Here is a 22,520-nt window from a genome sequence, read left to right as displayed (position 1 = left end):
GTAAATACGACTGACGAAAGTATCCCTGCTGCTGTGCTTTTGGCAAGGCGGAGAGGTAGTCTTTTGCCCATTTTTGCGCCCCCCTTTGGACGGCGCCCGGGGCACGTGCCCCCTCCAACCCCCCCCCTAGTTACGCCACTGCACCGAGGTCAAATTTTCCAGGAAACACAGATGACGGGAGCGCATTCCATTCCTTAATCGTCCTTACAAAAAAGATGAGGCAAACCGTTTTGTGCGGACAAATATAGATAGTCAAGCAAATCTTGTCAGTAGAAAAAGGCGCGAAATTCAAATTTTCTATGAGACGATATCCCTTCGTGCCTACATTTTTCAAATTTGCCGCCTTTTCTACTGACAAGATCTGCTTGACCAACTATAGAATATTAACAACGAACGGGTGCAGTCGCTTTGCTCCTCCCGCCTGGACGTCCGACATTCACATAGACCTAGTATTAGGTACATAGATGAGCTATACGCGTGCCTCCGTGAGGGATAAAACATTCGCAAAGCGACAATATTAAAAACACGTTTTGACATTCCTGACAACATACCAAAAACAATCTACGTAATTCGGTCGGGTTATTTGTTGCCCACCATAAACCATATAAATAAATTTTGGTGGGGAACAAACAAAAAGTGAGACTGTGACAAGGACAAGCAATAATACCGCTTTCTCTGCTACTCCTACTGAAATTGCCATAAGTGCATCTGGTTCGGTCGTTTAGCCCCACCCCCGTGTCATCTCTATACACCGTGTTTTTATTGAATTCCGTTACCTTCGGGGTATGGATAAGTACGTTTAAAGCAGGCCACTGACGAGCCTTCCAAATGGATGCCGTTACAATGGATTCATCCAAATGGAAGGCATCCTAATATTCAACATTGTACGTGTTTGACATTCACGGACCGATTTTGGATTGCAGCCACGCTATTTGGACTGTTGGAAGGCTTGTCAGTGGCCACCTTAAGAGAACTAAATGGCGTAGATAATTAAAAAAAAATCTATTTTTCCTTTTTTTGTAGAAATATTAAGTTTTAAAAAGTAATTAAATGTAGCACATAGCGTTGTAGTAACACGGGCATTACATTTAACTCAACCAAACAATTGAAATCTGTGACATGTCAATGTTATTTTGAACATAAATCGACCGAGATTGTACTTAAGTTTAATAGCAGATGTATGAACTCATTCTAAACACTTATCAATGCCGGCACTAAGGCAAGTGTACACGCTTGTAGAGGCCTTATAGGAAAAAATAAATTATTGATTATCTCCGAAATTGAGTTAATTAGAATATTGGTGTCTTTGAGAAAGTAATTTGATTTAAGCTCAGGAATGCATCCTTGAAATTAACGGAAATAAAAAAAAACACGGTGTATTATTGTACCTCTATGACGTCCGATGATGAAAAGGGAAAGGTGGGATCAGGTCGTGCAATTCTTTTGGGTTATTCCCACTAGTTAACACCAAGTTCTTACGGGTGGTAACTACTGGGATTTTTTTCCCCACCTGTGGTAAACCACTGGTAACTACTGGGAATTTTTATTCCCACTAGTTACCACTGGTAAAAGGTGGGAATTTTTTTCCCAGTAGTTACCACCAAAATATTGCTAGAATGCAATACTAATAAAAACAGTATAAATACTAAAGGATAAATGTAGCGTGCTGTAATAAATAATTGGGTAGGTAAAGTTTTTTGAAGATAGGCAAATTATATTTTTTCCCGATAGTATTCATTATAGCGATCACGGAAATGCAGCTCTTTTATTTTTATATCATTTTATTGATTAAATATAATTTTTTAAATGATCGATATGACGTTTGTGAGGTGAAATGGCAGATTCCAGTAATTAATTCCTTGGCGCGTAGTAAATGGGACGAGATAGAAAAAAAAACGATGTCAACTGTCAGTGTCACTTAGCTCTCATTCCCGAAAAATAACGGACAAGCCTCATGTTACCTTGCGAATTGCTATTAATGTTATCATTGAGATTTTCGGCGACCTCAGCACGACCCACGGACTTCTGATTCCCCACGACATCTGCGCGTATTTGGACAAAGATTGAATTTACTTTCGATAACTTGGCACTGCATAAATTATTGGACAACGTTTTCTTCCCCACCCCTACACGACGGCCCCTACGCTGACCCTTGGACAGAGTTTTGCAAGAAAAATAAGCGAGTTCATACGAGATTGCGAGCAGATTCTACAAATTTGAAATTATTATCATAACAGTGATAGGCACAATGCCGTTGAATTAGAGGAGCAATGGCCGTACAGGAGTACCTACGTATCCGTGAAATACATAGGTACATAAAACTTTCTTCACTTGTGTTTTGATTTTTATTATTAAATTGCCATGAGCTGTTAAGTTCGTAAACAAGAAATCGGTCTAATTTTTTCTAACAATTTCAACCATCTGTTAGTTTTGTGTGGTTATCCTCATTTTATGAATGTTGTTCTTATTTTCAGGTGGATGTAAACATTCATTGGCGGTATTATACTGATGGCTAATTAGAACCATTGAGCCATGACATACTTCCTTGCAGTGTTATTCGGCTAAGCCTCTCCGAGCATCCTGTGAATCTGAAGGATATAATTATTTCCATAAAAAAGAGCAATCGAATTAGGACCAAGATATCCCGAGAATCTAAAGACATTTTATAAAAAATGCAATAAAATGAAAATGGGAGACTCTCTTATTTTAACAATGTTACAAGATCATGACAATGTTATGGTCTATACTTATTAAAATTTTAAAACCAACATGTCTTTATCTTTGACTTGAAAATGTACAAATGATTTGGGTTAAGTTTTATGAAATGCAACTTATGCTAAAAATCTATTATTATTATATGTCAAATTATCGTGAACTCGATGTTGCTTAAGGCGTATCCAGATTATTCAATTTTTCGCCAATCTGATTAAATTGCCCGATCGAATCGGGACGTATGGACGCAAACGCCAATTTGGCTCGCCGAATTCAACCGCCGATAATGACCAATAAAATGAGGTGCGGACACAAGAACACCAATTTGTGAGGCTAGTATTTTCGTTATGGGGCATTTTTTCAACTTAAATGGGTCTAATATCACCATAAATCTAAAATTGGAGATTGACGCCAATTTCATTTCTGATCAGATCGACCGATTTGATCAGTCCCGTCTGGATACCGCTTTAGCACCGCGAAAGGGCGCTGCGCGGTGCGCGCGGGTTGACGCATGCGCGTACCGTATGCTTTGTATCTATGGTAATATAATTTTAAAAAATATGCAAATAAAAGGCGGCAAAGTCTATTCGTTGTGCAATACTCAATAAGTTACCGCTTGTTATTTTAATACTCGTAATAAACAAAATGAGTTCAAGTGACGAAAACGACCTGGAATAGACGGCATGCACCGCCTCATTTGAAAGCAGAAGCAAACTTAATAATGAATAACTAGCTTCCTGCTAAGTCCTGGGACAAATACAACAGGACTTACGACATGCTCATGCTGTGGAAGGACACAAGAAGGACAGCCAAAACGCAAGAAACACCTACTCTGAATGTGGTTTTTAGCGTATTTCTGTGACCAAGTGAAAACTAAAAAGCCATCTACATTTAATATAAACTAAGAATATGCGTTCTTTTTTTAATTGTATTCGCGTCACTTTACCCCTATTAAATACGCTTTACTAAATTGAATTTGTTTTATTTCCTCACATAATTTGAGAATAGTGCTTACTATGTATACCTCAATGGAAGCAAAAATGTAGTATTTTTGCGAGTTGATACACTTGCTACTTGTGTATAGTGGCAAATGTATTAAACCCGCAATCAACACTAATCAATATGTAAACAGGCCCCAACGTGAAGCACATTTACCTACCCTACAGACATACTTATCCATATTGACCATATTTGAACCGCTCAACTCTCTTCAAGGGCACGCCACACAGCGTGATTCTATATACTGTTGTAATGTTAATGCTTAAGGATAATAATTTGTGGATTTTAAAATAAAACGAAACGAAATTTACTGGATTTATATTATATTATTTTGGATTTATTTTATTTTTATTTTATTTTATTTTATTTTGTAAGGAGTACCAACAGCTGCAAAAACATTATATAGATTTAGGTAACAATACAAAGCCAATTACAGGTACTCACAGATAGAAGAATTTATATTATAAGTTTTCTAAAGTACAGTCGCCATCAGATATATTGGTGCAGCTAGGGTGCTCATAAATATCTGAACACGCCTCTATTATCAGGGCGTGCGTGTTCAGATATTGTGAACATCTTGCCGAGCCCATATATAATAGCCAATAACGACCTAGTTATAAGACTATTACAATCTTAATCATTATGTATGTATAATACAACAATCACGTTTATATAGTCCTCACAAACGTATAAGTTACCATTTTGGCCAATATATCTTCAAAGCTTGGCACCGAATCGCTGTTAAAGACTTTGGTGTGCTCAAATACGCTGAATTTGGAAAGTAACGTATCTGTACTTCCTACAAGACGGTACGACGCACTTTGAGTTCATCTCTGTAATATTATATTTCCATTCGAACGTTTCCGGGATCGTCTCCATCTATTGTGTTGATACTGAGATCCAAAATGACTCGTGTAGCAGTCCAAGAGTCGTGGTGGAGGCGTTAATAAAAATGTTCTCCAAGAAGCAGTGCCAAGTAGTCGAAAGCAATCGTTATCATTATCAAAATATCCGTGTTGATCGTGCTAGGGACGTTAAAAATACTTATTCTAGAAATCACACCGACATCCAATTACAAGAAAACACAAATGTTTCGTCCGACCATTATTTTCCAATTATTTGCAAGTTATTTTCCAAGAATGACACTGACAGTTGACATCGATTTTTTTTCTATCTCGTCCCATTTACTACGCGCCAAGGAATTAATTACTGGAATCTGCCATTTCACCTCACAAACGTCATATCGATCATTTAAAAAATTATATTTAATCAATAAAATGATATAAAAATAAAAGAGCTGCATTTCCGTGATCGCTATAATGAATACTATCGGGAAAAAATATAATTTGCCTATCTTCAAAAAACTTTACCTACCCAATTATACATCAGTTAGTGATTCAGTAAACTGCTTTAAAAGTGATCAAACATATTAAACCAGTTTTACCGGTATAAGCGTAAACACTAAAGTAGAAGAGTCTCATTCTAGTTAAGAAGAAATTAACTTATTATCCGGATTAAATTTATCTTATTAGCTGTAAATTGAATTACATATTTATACAAACGTACAATTCTCAAAACTCAATTTAAGGTTGTTTTATGCGATTTTAATTACTTACACGGTCTTCCGATAAACATATTTTCCAAAAGAATAAAAGTTAAATAAAAAAAAAGAAGTGTACCCTCTGACTACTGATGCCTCACTGGTAGAGTGTTATTACCGTCCCGCTAGCGTGGGTGTTTAAAAGCAATCGAGCCAACCAGCGTAACATGACCGAGCGATGTACCCGAGCGTAATTGGAATGCGAACCTACGCTGGTTAGTCCGAGCAGTCAGCCGTCAGCCCATCCGAAGCGCGCCCTAAGCGGTTTTAATAACAACCATGCCCTTTTATTTAGCCTGACTACAAATTATGAATACCTACATATTCCAGCTCTGCGTCGTGTTATAATACTTATAATAGAACGAAATGAAGTAGCTCTAAATAATAAAACGAAATCAGTTCTGTCCGTTTTTGACTGATTGGTTTGTTCGTTTGTATAAATATGTAATTCAATTTACAGTTAATAAGATAAATTTTATTCGGATAATAAGTTAATTTCTAGTTAACTAGAATGAGACTCTTCTATTTTAGTTTTTAAACTTATACCGGTAAAACTGTTTTAATATTTTTGATCACATTTAAAGCAGTTTACTGAATCACTAAGCGACACATAATTATTTATTTCAGCACGCTACATTTATACTAAACTATTTATACTGTTTTTATTAGTATTGAATTCTAACAATATTTTGGTGGTAACTACTGGGAATAAAAATTCCCAGTAGTTACCACGTGCGTGTATGACCACGCCAAATTTGTCAAAATTGTTGTTATTACACCATCATCTGTAAATATGTAGTTAGTTAATAAGTTTGTGCGTGTATCCTACTAACATTTGTTGTAAGATTTAAATTAAAATGACGCGAAATTGATCCTTAGTTGGCCTTAAATAAATTAAATTAAATTATTAATCACAGGGTAATTAAATAACAACAATCTTAACAAATATAGCGTGTATGATCATGATTGTAGGATTGCTTTCAAATAGGATCAATAAACATTCTTTGAATAGGTAGGTATATCTTCCTTTGACGTGGCTGCTATAGTCTTCAGGATTTGATGTGCCGTGTGATCATCGCTTTCTGGTTGCAACTTGGTGCCATCGAGGAATGTCCATAGTATATATATGAAAGAAAAATATTTATCACACAGGGTTTACAGGGCGGCACCTTTAACCTTATTTTGGCCGTGATAATAATATATCCTTACTTAATATAAAATAGGTTAGGTGTCTACATAATTGTGTATCAATAATATTTTCAGTGGCTCATCTCTGTTATATATATGTCGTAGTCAGAACGTATAATCCGCCGTATTACATTACGGCTAGCCGTTTTCAAAAACAGGGGCGTTTTGAAATGCGGCGGTTCGTCGATTAGCCGGATTGTCACTGCGATACGTTCTTCAATAAGGCGGCCCACGTTTAGCCGCATCGTACATTGTAGAGTGACCAGTTCTATCGGTCGCCTACGTAACCGGAGTTTGACAATGTTTGCAATTTAATTTATTTCTACCATGGTCCCACCGCACTACATGTGTTTCTTTTCCAAAACATTTCCTTCACAACTTAAATAGACGGAGCCCCGCAAGCGGGGCTCCTATTTCTGGGCGGTTTGCCCTTCGGGCATCTGAAGTTACCTAACGAACCTAACCTAATTACCTACCTACGCTTTTTTCCCCAAAGTGTAACGTTTTCACGGACGTCTCACTTAATCAATAGGTAGGTAGGTTAGGTTCGTTAGGTAGCTTCAGATGCCCGAAGGGCAAACCGCTCAGAAATAGGAGCCCCGCGAAGCGGGGCTCCGTCTAGTTAAGCTGCGAAGGAAATTTTTTTTTGAAAAGAAAGTCCGACAAACTCCAGATTTGATGGACACCCCAGCGTTTGTCAGGCAGCGCCACGAGTGTTAAAAATGGGAACTAAAAACTGTCAAAGCGGCGGCTAATGACTCGCTGTATTACATTACGGCTAGCCGTGATGAAGAACGTATGGCGCCGAATACATTCCGGCGGATTCTCATTCAGCCGCATTCAATACGGCTAATCGTTAAACCGCCGCATTTCAAAACGCCCCTGTTTTTGAAAACGGCTAGCCGTAATGTAATACGGCGGATTATACGATCCGACTGCGACATATATACTAGCTTTTCCCCGCGACATCTTTAGCGTGGAATTATTAATTTAGGTAGGTAGCTATTATTTTATTCAATCAGTTAAAGGGTAATTTCTTGAATGAAAACTACCCTTTGTCATTCCCCGGGACTCAAACTATCTCTATGTACCCAACTAAATCGTGCACCAGCACCGGTGCTACACCGCGCGGGCGGGACAGTTCCTATTGACAAAGTTTGTTGTCCAGTTTGTGTTAAGTCCCCATACAAAGTTCCACCCCTTTAAGGGATGATTTCTGGAATAAAAACTATCCTATGTCCTTCCTCGGGACTATAATACCAATCTCTATACCATACCTATTTCAAATAAATCGGTTCAGTGGCTTAAGCGTGAAGAGGTAACAGACAAGACAGACAAACAGACAGCCACACTTTCGCCTTTATAATATTAAGTATGGATATGCACTAGTCCAAGCACCAAGGGCGTGTAAGCGATAAGATAGAGATTCCGTGTCGGTAAAAGACAATAGATAGGTACCTATATTAATAGTTGATCGCTGGCTGTTCACATTGCCGGCGAGGACTCTCTTTGCACTCTTTACTCGCAGCGATAAAAGCTGTCAACGATAAAGTCGCTTAGCGGTAGGTACTCGCTAAGCGATGTTCGCTTGGCGGTCGGAGAGACCATGCAACTAGAAAAAATAGTCGTATTGTTTTACCACATGTATATCGATATTACTAACGAACCTCTGTAACTCAAAAAAAAAGAAACTGTATTTTTACGTGTCTATGTATAATCACCTGCCTAACACGAATTTTAATGTGTTTTTAAGACTAACAAAAACCTACAAGAACCTCTCTAAGTCGATGCACTCTATAAGATAAAACCTCGTTAACACGAAGTTTTGGCGTTTCCCTTGAGATCCGTGCTATCGAGGTTCCACTGTACTACTATTCTGTGACTAAGGTTACAATACTTAATTCACGAAGGCTGATATTTGCTTGTAGACCTTCATCATCATTATCATCATCTCAGCCATAAGACGTCCACTGCTGAACATAGGCCTCCCCCTTGGACCTCCACTCGTACCGGTTGGAAGCGATCCGCATCCAGCGTCTTCCGGCGGCCTTAACAAGGTCGTCCGTCCATCTTGTGGGTGGACGTCCTACGCTGCGTTTGCTAGTCCGTGGTCTCCACTCGAGCACTTTTCGACTCCATCGGCCATCTTCTCTGCGCGCAATGTGGCCTGCCCATTGCCACTTCAGCCTGCTAATCCGGTGGGCTATGTCGGTGACGGTGACTTTAGTTCGTCTACGGATCTCCTCATTTCTGATTCGATCACGCAGAGAAACTCCGAGCATAGCCCTCTCCATAGCTCGTTGAGCGACTTTGAATTTTGAGATGAGGCCGATAGTGAAAGACCACGTTTCGGAGCCGTAAGTCATCACTTGGTGATTACTTGGTGACACATTGATTAAAGACTTTCGTCTTGAGGCACTGAGGTATGTCGGACGAAAAGACATTACGTAGTTTCCCGAACGCTGCCCAACCGAGTTGGATTCGGCGGTTGACCTCCTTCTCGAAGCTTGTAGACCTTATTAACCTTAAATACGGTGTTTAAAACGTCAAACTCGCTTCGGTCGCAGCCGGACGCCCCAACTCGTTTCCAGTTTTCTAGCTCTAATCGCTTCTCGCTCATCGTTCTTGGTGAAACCAATGCCAGTATATTGAACCTAAAAAATAATATATTATATTTACATTTATAACACGAGGTACGATAAATATACCAATTATTTTACACTACTGAAAACTGCAACTAAAACGTTCGATGTGTTTCAGAAATGTTTGGGCACAGTCATTTGTAAGGTCAAATATCCTCCCATCACCCATCTAATTAAATAAAATGTTCCGTAGGTTGTATGTATAACTATATACAGGATACAGGTGTATAAAGACGGGCCAATAACACCTGCTTTGTAGGTATCTTAGTTCAGTCATTATAGATTTTGACCTGTGAATAATCAGTTCTTGGATTTTTTTTCGTAGGTCCCTCGGGGGGGTCAAGGGAGTATAAATTCAAAAAGTAGACTGAATCAGGCTTCTGTGTATATTCAAAAAACGGTTTTTCTTGAATAACTCGGGCATTTTTGATTTTACAGTAAAACCGTGAGGACAAAAATTGTAGGAAATTTGATTCTCTACAAGTTTGGTCCTCACAATTTTTCTTCTAGGATCGATATTTTGGAAATTAAATTTTAAAAAAGCGACAAGTTCCTAAACCTACGTATAATGAACACCAACTACGCCGGTATCGTCTTGGGTTGTCCCATTCGTTTTTCGTCAAGTTCTTAAATTAGTCCTATTCTGCTTTCGTCACCCATTCTACATTCGTCACAATCGTCGGTGGCTTTCAATGTAGAATGCGTGACGAAAGCAAAATAGGACTAATTTAAGAACTTGGCGAAAAACGAATAGGACGATCCAAGACGATACCACTACGCCATATTGGTTAGTACCATGCAACCCCGCGACCCGCCCCGGCTTCGCACGGGTTACACAAAACCTTAACAGATTATACACCTAAATCTTCCTCAAGAATCACTCTGTTGATAGATGAAAACCGCATGAAAATCCGATCTGTAGTTTTTGGGTCTATCGCGAACATACATACACACAAACAGCGCGGCGGGGGACTTGGTTTTATAAGGTGGAGTGATTCTATACTCGCTGTGGTCAGTTCTCTTCCTCCCTCTCTTCCGCCCGGGAGGGTATAAATAATAAATAATTAAAAGCCTAAGCCGAAACACCTATTAAATACTTGTCATGGAGAAGTTACTTTCTGGTCTTCATGAAAAAGTTCCATTCACCAAATAGCACTCTTTAAATGCAAATGTAAAAATATACTATAAGTACCTATATATAAAATATTTGAAAAGTTTCGTCTATTCTTTCTGGAACCCATCACCAGAAATAGGTCTCGACTAAAATGATGCTTAAAAATAACTTGCAGATTAAACATAACGAAGAAGACATATTGCCAAACGTGAAATACGCGTCGTTAGGGTGTTCCAGCTGGTCTTCATCAGCAGTTCCACTTCATTAAATATCACTCATTTTATTTAATCTGAATGCTTGATCATCATATGATTCAACAACAAATTTAAATGTATTATGTCTGTAAGATTAGACGAGTTAGGAATAAATTCTTACGGAATGATCATTCACAGAGATAGGTAGAAAGATGGACAGACGGACGGATGCACAGACGGATAGACGGACAGACGGACGGACGGACGGACAGACGGACAATAAAGTGATCCTAAAAGTGTCCTGTTTTTTCCTTATGAAGTACGGAAACCTAAAGAATTACTTTCTGCTTATCATAGCGTTCTTTCTTTAGACATACGAGTACTTTATAGTAAGTAATAATCGTATTAACTTTATTCCTCTTCAACTCGATACCTACACCCGTTCCCGAGATAAAGGGCCTTGACTTGACAGACAGACAGACGGACGGATAGACAGACAGACGGACAGACGGATAGACGGACGGATAACGAATTGATCCTTAAAGGGTCCCGTTTTTTCCTTTTGAGGTACGGGACCTAAAAAAATAACTTGTACTGATCATAGCGATCTTTGTTTGGACATATCGTATAGTAATACTCGTATTTACTTTACACCTCTTATTACATATTTCGGTCCCTTTTACATATTACTTACATAGGTGAAAGAAAAACTATTAAGTTAAGTATGTATACCTATATATATTCTAATATTATTTCTAGTACCAAAAAATCTACTTACTAACATACCTACACGTAATTTAAAAAAACCGGCCAAGTGCGAGTCGGACTCGCGTTTCTAGGGTTCCGTACATAGTCCGACTCACGCTTGACTGCACATTTCTAATAGGTTTTCCTGTCATCTACAAGTGAAGATTTTATGTATTTATATTTTGTGTATTTCAAAATTTTAGACTTAGTAGTTTCGGAGATAAGTAACTTTTAGGCTATTTTCTTAAATAACTTCGAATAAATGTATTTTAAAATTATAAAAAAAAACTACTACTAATTTACATATGTGTACCAAATTTCAACTTAATTGGTCCAGTAGTTTTGGAGCAAATAGGCTGTGACAGACGGACAGACAGACGGACAGACAGACGCACGAGTGATCCTATAAGGGCTCCGTTTTTTTTCTTTTTGACGTACGGAACCCTAAAAACAAACCTCCTATGAGTAGATCCACTTCACTAAATGTCACTTTTTTTGAACGTAAATACTTGCTTTATTGATGAAAACACAAAAATCGCTATATGTATGCCTACTTACAAGATTCGAGGAGTTCGGATGGACCCATCATCAGAACTGGGATTTGATAAAAACGGGATACCTATACTTTAAAAAAAAATCCAAATCGGTTCACCACCGCCAATCGGTTGAAATTCTAACCTACGAGTAAGTAGTGGCTTACAAAATTAAAAATACCTACTTTCCAAATTTCATTATAATATAGTTTTTGAGTAAAATTGCTGTGGCATATGGACGGATAGACGAACAATTCTACCTTAGTGTACTTATGAGCTTAATCACAGAATAAATAATAGTACTAAGTACAGAAGACTCACTCTCTAACAAAACGCGTCTGTTACGATCAGCACAGATATGGCCGCTAGGCTGGCGACAGCGCCACGCGCGGCTTATGGCAAACCCCAAAATTGGAGCCGAACGGACGTACTTTTAGCTACCTGTAGCAAAGCAACGAAATCGCGGAGTGAGACACGCCAGTTAATATTTACTTACTTCTTTTTTTTACTTTGAGACATTCTTAGCGGTAAACGTATTCGCTATGGCCGAAAACAGTTTATAGATGATTATCTTATATCGATGCTTTAAATTATTGTTGCTTTCCCACAGCCATCGTAAATTTATTATCTTTTAAACTTTCGTTTTTCACGCGTTCCTGAAACCATAAAGTAACTATAACCTGTGCTGAAACTGAACAAATCTGTACACATGAACACTGAAGAACGTGAGATTGATGGAAGAAAATAATGCCAAAACCTGAAAGCTGAAATCTAAATTTGAAGAATGTAGCAGAATGCATTGAGCACTGTCAGTTTTTTGATATTCCATATTCCATAATATCAATATCCAGAGAGGAAAATTGCGACTACGTTTGTATGGAGAACCGGACATCCCCTTGCCTCTTAATAATATGCTTCGGCACATGATTACACATATTTATATGTAGGTACGTGCATTGTATTTCCATATCTTACAAGCAGAGAGCCAGACGGTGCTTGCTGGATATTGGTTTTTGAAATCTTCGACTAAGTCTTGGGTCATATGAAAATAAAGCTCTTTACATAACATTGTATAATATTTTCCTTTTTCATATTTTTTTTATATAATATGCATTTTTTTCTTGGATATAAATTTCTTGACTTCGATTGACGTGTTTATTATTTTCGTTACTATGACAGCGTGAACATTGTAAAAAAAAAAATAACGTGAAGGTTGAGTCCGCAGGTGAAGGTACAGTGACATTTATAGTTGGTCAAGCAGATTTTGTCAGTAGAAAAAGGCGGCAAATTTGAAAAATGTACGCGCGAAGGGATATCGACTCATAGAAAATTTGAATTTCGCGCCTTTTATAACTGAAAAGATTTGCTTGACCATCTATATAACTCACACAAGCAAGAACCACCAACGACGATTTAAATTAATATGATAAGCATTTAAATAGCAACTTTTTGGCGTTTATCGTGCGTACTTCTATTCGTCTTTTGGGAAAAATTACCACAAACAAAGGGCCTACGGGGAAACACGAAATTCCAAATTCGTTAACTGCCACTCTATCACTCTTGCATATCCGAGCGATAGAGTGGCAGATAAAGAAATATCGCTTTTCGGGTTTCGCGGCAGGCTGTAAACAAACCGCCTTGATCCATCAATGTTATATAAGTAGTTGGTCAAACCAATTTGTCAGTCAGTAAGAACCGGGAAATCTATAGTCGTCCTTTTCTTTTGGGTGCTAGTACTAGTGTAAAGTGTAAGACAAAGATTGTATGATTGTCTCTGTCTATGATTGAAAGGAGACAACCTTTGAAAAAACTATATTTATTCGAAACATCTGTGAAAACTTGATTACTTATGCATGCAAATTTTCAGCTTAATTGAACACCCGGGAAGTGGGTATTTAGATTTGATTGATACAAACAAACAACGGGGCAGGTGAAAGTGAAACTACATAAAAGCTTGTAAAAATGTGGCATCTGGAATTTCCAAGTTCTATTGGAATTTCAGATGAAAACGTCCTTATTGCATTTGAAGCATAAAGACGTACCCTTATTTTATGGAAAGCCACAAATAACAACCAATTCGAGGCTACTATTATTAAGGTGGCAAAATACGAGTAGGTCAAAGTAACTCGTAAGCCTCGTAACACAAAATAAGTTTCACAGAACAAAATTATTTACATATTCTAATAAAAGGACTGAAGTGTAGTGCTGCGAAGAAACGGTATTTTAATGACATAATTTTATTATGGATACCTATACATGGTAGAAGTAGGCATGGAATCCTCCATTTTGCGTGGTCTGACGCATCTGGCCGGGCTTTCCCGATTTTCTGTCGATGTCTGTGAAGACCTTTCGTCACAAAATACCTAAAATAATAAGTTTTAAATTAATCAAAAACTCTCCAGTTTGCTATTCATTCAAACTGAAAACATCCAAATTTCTAAGTCGTTATACGACCGGTGTCTTATATGCCACTGAAAATTCAACATCAATAACAACTAATTAGGCATAGCGTCCAATGTAGAGAATGGCACAGGCACTTAGTTCTTACGAATTTTACCTGAATTTATTAATCAAAGGAGCTGATGTAAAAGTGAGTTGGGAAAGTTGGCAGCTAGTCGCCGAAGGTCCGGTTTTCCAGAGTTTAGCCCCTAATCAAGTAATCATGCACCTCACATACCCTGGCTCATGGCTTAGGGCTTTTAACAACACAATAAATGCTTTATTTTATTTATTACTATTATTAATACAAGAAATAACCTTATGATCTAATTCAGTTCCCTGCAAAACTGTTTACACAGTTTGTCTGCAGGTGCGAGTCTCTGATATAATTACTTACATATGTAATCAATGTAAAATATTATAAAAACTAACATCATACACTTAACTAATATAATCAGATATACCTTACTTTACTTGGGTGACATTTGCAGGCACAGGCATGCAATTGTCACCCAAGCATTTTCAATAGGTGCTGCTTTACTGCTGTTTTAAATCTAGTTTTATTGGGCTCGAGCCTGATATTTTCTGGAAGACTGTTTAAGAAATATGGCAACCTTTTTTTTAGAGTTCGGTCTCCGTAATAATTGGTGACGCGGGGTATTTCATATTTTTGCACAGCTACTGATCTTGTATTATGTTTATGTTCTACTCGTGTCGAGATTTGCTCTTTATTGCTGTGGTTGTTAATTGCTAAGAGGTATTTGTGTTTTAAACTGACCGGGAGTATTTTACAAATTTTAAATAGTTTATTATAATTACCTTTACAACTGTTTCTAGTTTTTTTATTGACGAGTAACTTTAAGAATCTAATTTGTAGCGCTTCTACTTTATCTATATACGATTTAAAAGTGAGACCATAGCAATCAAGGGCATAGCTTAACACGGAATCAACTATTGCAAAATATAAGCACTTTAATACATTAATTGGTACTTTAAAGCTAAGGTGGTAAAATCTTCCTAATAAAATTCTAAGTTTGCTACAGATATAATTTATATGTTGTTGCCAAGAAAATGCGGAATCTACTTTAACACCTAAATATGTAACACAATCAACTTTTTCTATTGGTTTACAATGGCAATCGTGTAAGTTATTATGAAGACAAGTAAAGCTATGGGTATACATAGGGAGTGGCATTTCTGTTGGGCTTAGATATGGCGATTGTATAATTAGGAGCTTAGTTTTATCTGAATTCAATATAATGCCATTGTCATGTGACCACTTTACCACTGAGTCTATGTCTTGTTGAACTAGACGACAAGTTTCTATCATATTGGTACCTGCGCGTAGGGTGCATAGGTCGTCAGCAAACATATGTGCGGAACAGTTTCGCAGAACTCCACATAAGCTATTTACATGCATTAAGTAACACACGGGGCCACATACGGAACCCTGTGGTACTCCACAATGTACTAGTGTCTCATCACTTAGGTCGTCTCCAATCTTCACTCGGTATGAACGTGATGTGAGATAGTCGCGAAACCATTTGTTTAGCGGCTGCCCCACACCACATTCAGCCATTCCATTTAAAAGGGTGTTTGTATCTAAAGTGTCGAATGCTTTCTTAAAATCATAGAATATTGCTACAACAAATTTTTTATCGTCTAAGTAAGTATTAATTTCATCAGTGAATTTGGACAAAAGAGTGGCAGTACTTCTACTTTTCTGAAACCCATGTTGACAATCATTTAATATACTGTTTTTTTGAAGAAAGGAGCTTGTTTGATTGATTATACATTTTTCAACTATTTTATCTATACTGGAGAGAATGGATATTGGTCGATAGTTTGAGTATACTTTACGGTCACCCTTTTTATGGATTGGACGTACTAGAGATTCTTTTAACTTATTAGGGTATTTATGTTGAGTAACTGATAGATTAATTAATTTGGCTATGACTGGACATACTTATTTTGCCGCTTTCTCCACTATCTCTCCCTGCCATCTAACCCAGAGGGGAAAAATATATACCTTATTGTGGCTACTCCATCTTCCTCATGATAATTATTTTACTTCACAGAAAAGCAATTGGTTAAGATAGTTACAACAAAGTCATTGTTAATAGCCGGGGTTAGGACCCACGACCATTGGTTTAAAAATTATACTTTTTACCTATATGATTTGTAAGTATGTTTATAATAAATCTGTTTTCTTTTTGCCATTTTGAAGTAGTATTGTATCGCTTTATATTATTATTTGTCAATTATTTTTTTAATCATAGACAATTGTCACATGTTCGTTTCATGATAGATCTACACCCACGCAACTGCATGTCATGTTCTTGCGGTTTACTTTTATAACGCCAAGATCGAAATTTGACTGCTAACTCCATCTTGCGTCCAGTAGAAGAATCAAAGTATTGTAGAAAAATGAGCATGCAGTTTACTCTATGCCGTAGGATCCCCTTTTGAATGTCATAAATCCAAATATGGCAGCCATACCCATCGACAAAAAAGTCTAGTTTCATTGACAGTTACGATCACAAGTTGTCAAATGTAACAACTTGCGATACATTGTGATCCTAACTAGAGCTGGGACACGTTGGCAAAATGCGTACCAAAAGTACGTTTCTATGAAAATACCAGTTTTACGTGTACCACCCCAAATAGGCAATTTACGTGTTTACCGTACTTAAGCGACTTACAAATAAGGGTTATTTATGCAAATATCGACTTTTCATTAGTCTGATCTGACGTATCGTGACGTTTTGAGTCAAGGCCATTAATCAAATGACATATTAACAATGTAAAAATTATTTCCATTATTTTTTGATCCAACAGACACCCAGACGACTGCCTGTTAACAAAAAAATATTTTACTTAAAGTAAAAATAAGAATGGAGGTACGAGGTGTTGGCAACTTCATATTTGTTATATTTCGAAAAATAGAGTCCGTGCTTTTAAATACTCGACAAACAAAACGTCGTCCATTAGGAAAAACTTGTCCCAAAAACTATTTCAGTACAACACCCCCACCTCTAGTGTGGATAGAGTTCACTGACAGGTGGTGATTGTACGCGATTCCACAAGTCATGATTTATCCGCATCAACTGGATATCCTCCTGATACGTCAAATGTCCGTTCTCGAATACACCCCCTTATGTACGTATCTAATTTAGGAATTTGGCTTAGTCTGCTTCAAATTTATGGAAGTATTTTAAATGACTTTGATGTATGTTTCAAATATGCAAATTCGATGCGTCTAATTGTGAATCACTAGGAGCACTTACCAATATAGTGCGTAGAGCAAGACGCGTGTCACTCCTTATTTTTGCTATTAACCTACGCATGTAACTAGTAAGGCCAACGGTTTATTGCAAGTGGATCTCTTGTACTTGAGTACTAATTTATATCTTGCGATATAGACTGGAGCAGCGTGCGTCAAGCCTGGGCGCGGCGGCGGACACGTCGCGCGAGTTCGACGCCGGGCTGGCGCGCCTGCGCGACGCGCTGCAGACCATCGGCGACAAGCTCGACGACCTCGCCATGGAGAAGGAGCCCGAGGAGCAGCTCAGGAAGATCGAGGTGCGTTACACTTTGGTGCCGGGACCAGGATACCACTTGTTCATATATGAACTTTTGTACATTTTGTTGACTGTGTTTGCAGTCATTATTTTGTAGATATAAGTTCCAAATTATGGTTGAATTACTAAACTGAGTATTTCTCTGCTGCATTAGATAAAAAAAAATTACCGAAGATGATTTGACTAATAAAGTAAAGTTAGGTCACCATAACCTTATATTTTGTACCTCTAAATTCTGTAAACAGGTTTTTGATGAAGTGTTTCGGAATTTGATGATATTGTTTGGTTTTTGTTTGGCATGCAGAGAACAAGCAGAAATATCATCAAAATTTAATGATATGTCGCCTAAAAGGCATTTAAAGAAACTAGACGTTCGAATCGCCCGTGCTACCGACACACATGACTCTTATGGCAGGTTCCTTTTTAAAACTGGCTGCTACTATCCAAAAAAATCAATAGTATACTAATGGCCCCTTCATTCGTTAGAACCTCGAGCGTCAACTGGAGGGCCAACGTCCGCTGCTGGCCGACCTGGAGGCGGCGGGCGCGGCGCTGGCCGACGTGCTGTCCGACCCGGCCTCGCGCCAGGACATACAGAGCAAGCTGGCCGCCGTCGGCCGCCAGTACGACAACCTGCAGAGGAAGCTCGACCACAGGAAGGCGGAGATCGAGGCGGCGCTCAAGTGAGTCTCATACATATTGTTATGGTTAAAGGTTGTCTGGTGGAGATCGCTTTTTAGCGATAAGACCGCCTGTTGTTTACCTCTGATTCTGTTTCAGTTTTCTTTTGTATTGTTTTCTTTTATTAAGGTGTGCAATAAAGTTCTTTCATTCCACGAGTATTTGTATTGTTGTTAGATTGTTCGCGGTATAGTATTCGAAATACTAAAATGACAGTTCGAGTGATCCATTCACTACCTAACCATCTTGCATTTGTATCGATTTTGTATTAAAATGATTGTTCATGTCGTTTGGACAAATTATTGGACCTTTTTTTTAATAGGTAACATATAAAATCAAGGTTCTTAAAAAGTAGTCATGTACAAAATGTACAACATTTTGTACATTAACTTACTTTAGTCCGATTGCGTCATAGTAGTTCTAATAATCATACGATTTCTTGGTTTGATGTGACCGCGGTCTTCAGTATCAATGTCGATGCCTTTAAACACAGAATGCGTATTGTCGAGAAGAGAGATTTCCAATGTAGCTACGAATTTTAGAACGGTTATAGCATAAATGTTTCGTGTTCAGGGACGGACGCAACTTGGAGGAGAACGTGGCCCGCACGCTGGGCTGGCTGCAGTCCGAGCTGAACTCGCTCCCCGGCAAGCTGCAGGTGTCCGCCGACAAGCACAAGCTGCAGCAGCAGCTGGAGCGACACGAGCCGCTCTACCGCGAGGTCACGCAGCGCGAGCACGAGCTCATCATGCTGCTCGACAAAGGTAACGTCAACCTGGAGGAGAACGTGGCCCGCACGCTGGGCTGGCTGCAGTCCGAGCTGAACTCGCTCCCCGGCAAGCTGCAGGTGTCCGCCGACAAGCACAAGCTGCAGCAGCAGCTGGAGCGACACGAGCCGCTCTACCGCGAGGTCACGCAGCGCGAGCACGAGCTCATCATGCTGCTCGACAAAGGTAACGTCAACCTGGAGGAGAACGTGGCCCGCACGCTGGGCTGGCTGCAGTCCGAGCTGAACTCGCTCCCCGGCAAGCTGCAGGTGTCCGCCGACAAGCACAAGCTGCAGCAGCAGCTGGAGCGACACGAGCCGCTCTACCGCGAGGTCACGCAGCGCGAGCACGAGCTCATCATGCTGCTCGACAAAGGTAACGTCAACCTGGAGGAGAACGTGGCCCGCACGCTGGGCTGGCTGCAGTCCGAGCTGAACTCGCTCCCCGGCAAGCTGCAGGTGTCCGCCGACAAGCACAAGCTGCAGCAGCAGCTGGAGCGACACGAGCCGCTCTACCGCGAGGTCACGCAGCGCGAGCACGAGCTCATCATGCTGCTCGACAAAGGTAACGTCAACCTGGAGGAGAACGTGGCCCGCACGCTGGGCTGGCTGCAGTCCGAGCTGAACTCGCTCCCCGGCAAGCTGCAGGTGTCCGCCGACAAGCACAAGCTGCAGCAGCAGCTGGAGCGACACGAGCCGCTCTACCGCGAGGTCACGCAGCGCGAGCACGAGCTCATCATGCTGCTCGACAAAGGTAACGTCAACCTTTAGTAATTCTCGATCGAATTGTGCTGCTGTATCTCCGGATAAAGAGGTGCTGCTGACCTTATGGTACTATTAAAATGGTCCTTATTGACAACGTCTAAATGATACATTTTGCATGGAAACACATCCCTCGAAAACTGGTCAAAAGTATGCAATTCTGACTCCTCAACACATTGCACTTTGTAATTCAGAGCTTTTAGAGGCTCTGTGTGATTTTACAGTAGTTTCAGTAGAGCGCAAAGTAGAATACGTTCAACTGCGTATTAAACCCAATCCTTCTAGATGAGTGGTGGGAAAACTTTCTTCATGGGGGGCCAGAAACTTTAGAAAATTTAAGTGGAGGGCCAGAATTGTAGCCAATATTTATTTTGATTTGTGTATAAATTGATAATCGTGGGCCAATGCCATATACTAATTATTTCATAGGACCGGCGGCGGGCCGGATAAAATCCATTCGCGGGCCGGAGATGGCCCGCGGGCTGTACTTTGCCCACCACTGTTCTAGATCTAGAGTCATATAATATAAAAAGTAGCCATATAATAATAAGATTAATTTACGTCACACTGTTTGTTCAGGTCGTGAGATGGAGAAGAAGCCCGCCCACCAAGGCTTACGCAAGGACCTGGACCGCGTGCAGACGCAGTGGGAGAAACTCAAGCGGGAGACCCACGACCGACACACACGCCTACAGGCCGCTATGGTAAGGACATCTAACCGTAATCATGCTTGATATTTTTCATTTATTAATATACTGCCTAGGAATCCTACCGACTGCGCCATGTCAGGAGATATATATAGTTCGTTTTTTTTAGCATTAGAAAGAACTTGCAAGAAGATAAGCGATCTTGACATGTCTTTTAATAAACGCCTTTTAAAAATCAATAACTATTACTTATGAAAGCAGAAGAATATAAATGATCGTATTAGATTCATAATTGTTACATATTTGCCGTAAGCGTAACTTATTTTTTAAATGTGTTTTTCAATTAAAAGACACATCAAGATTGTTTACCTTATTTCTAATGCTAAAAAAACGAAGTATAAACGACCATTACCGTGCATCGTATTATTCAATAATGTAAATTATTAAATACTTGTTATCCCATCGGACACTGTAAGTTGAATAAACATATGTTTCAAATTGGGAAGAAACAAGATGCGACATGCAGGTTCTGTCAGGAGTCAGAGGAGACTGCAATGCACATTCTCTGCTCTTGTGGACCACTAATGTCAAAAAGAAGTACCTACCTAGGGCGACACGTAGTGCAACCCTATGAGGTACAGAACATTACGGCCCAAAGAATCTGGAACTTTCTGGATGCAACGGGCATTAGTAATGAACTTTAAAGGGCCGTCACAATAGATCAATGCTGGTCGATGCGACACTCAAAGGCCCACAACACCACAATAATAATAATATCCCATCGCAGGAGCACTGCCGTAAATACTCGAAGGCGCAAGAGAACTTCCTCCCCTGGATCTCGGAGGCTGAGGAAAGAATCAGCAAGCTGCCGCCCGCCGTGTTCACCAAGCGCGACGTGGAGAAGCAGCTGCGAGAGCTGCAGAGCATCAGGAACGACATCTGGAAGAGGTACGTACCTCTCTCTCACACACACACACACACACACACACACACACACACACACACACACACACACACACACACACACACACACGTGTCTGAGTATCAGTAGCTAAGTGAGTTTCGTTAAATTTTCTGTCTGTGAATGTGTATCATGTCAGTTCTGCTGATCCTAGAGACGATAACGATAACTCGTGAGATTTTTCTGTATTATTTGTGGTTTTACAAGGTTGTGTCTATACACTTGTAGGATTAGCACAAAAGCGCGAGCCCCGCGACATTATCTCGCCTACGAGATAGAATACGCGTCTTTTTTAAACTGTATTAACTAGTGCGGGATGGCTAATCTATTTATTTCTGTGTTAAGCCGGCTGGCATTGTTAAAATTGACAGTGGTCTTTACGTAGCTGCCGATTTAGTAAATATAAAATATATCTTTGACCTGATGTCAAACTAATACTAATGATATGTGGTCAGGTCTGGTGAATACGAGAACAACAAAACTCTGGGCGAGACCTTCATCTCGGCCTGCGACGTGGACCAGGATATCGTACGATCTCAGCTCGACAGCATGAAGCAGCGATGGGACCGCCTCAATAACGGTGAGATCTTTTTACTATATTATTAGGGTGGACTATTTCTTTAGACATGACATTAAATAGTACATTGCTATAGAGGTTAGAAAATTAGGAATGAGTGGATGAGATGATTCAAAGGGAGAATTTGTGCTTTGTACGGAATTTTTCGACTTCCAAACCAATTAGAGAGTGGAAACTGTAGAAGGGAAAAGTGTAGCGATTCTAAAATATTATGTATATCTATGTTCATTTTGTACACAACAAATCATTACTTTATAGTTTCTACTTAGACTTTTCATGTCACATTAAAGACCGGTTTTCCTAGGATAGCGGTGCCGTCATATAGCTGCCGCCTCCATACTAAATAATACGGCTAAATATGGATGTCGTAGTATTTG

The 22,520-nt window shown here is 39.4% G+C and overlaps 1 protein-coding gene across 1 annotated transcript in view; it reads left to right on the top strand.

The window, feature by feature from the left end:
* The window catches only part of LOC134674231 (microtubule-actin cross-linking factor 1), a 312,488-nt gene that overhangs the window by 231,289 nt on the left and 58,679 nt on the right, over positions 1 to 22,520 (top strand). The window contains exons 49-54 of the mRNA XM_063532291.1: positions 17,591 to 17,750; positions 18,236 to 18,432; positions 19,004 to 19,950; positions 20,538 to 20,662; positions 21,393 to 21,553; positions 22,022 to 22,146. Coding sequence (XP_063388361.1) covers positions 17,591 to 17,750; positions 18,236 to 18,432; positions 19,004 to 19,950; positions 20,538 to 20,662; positions 21,393 to 21,553; positions 22,022 to 22,146 — 1,715 coding nt within the window. The remainder of the gene's footprint in view (positions 1 to 17,590; positions 17,751 to 18,235; positions 18,433 to 19,003; positions 19,951 to 20,537; positions 20,663 to 21,392; positions 21,554 to 22,021; positions 22,147 to 22,520) is intronic.

The sequence above is a fragment of the Cydia fagiglandana genome, chromosome 19 (assembly GCF_963556715.1).
Source record: "Cydia fagiglandana chromosome 19, ilCydFagi1.1, whole genome shotgun sequence".
NCBI classification, from domain to species: domain Eukaryota; kingdom Metazoa; phylum Arthropoda; class Insecta; order Lepidoptera; family Tortricidae; genus Cydia; species Cydia fagiglandana.
Note: the sequence above shows the minus strand (reverse complement) of the source record. Positions and strands in the feature narration are given on the sequence as shown.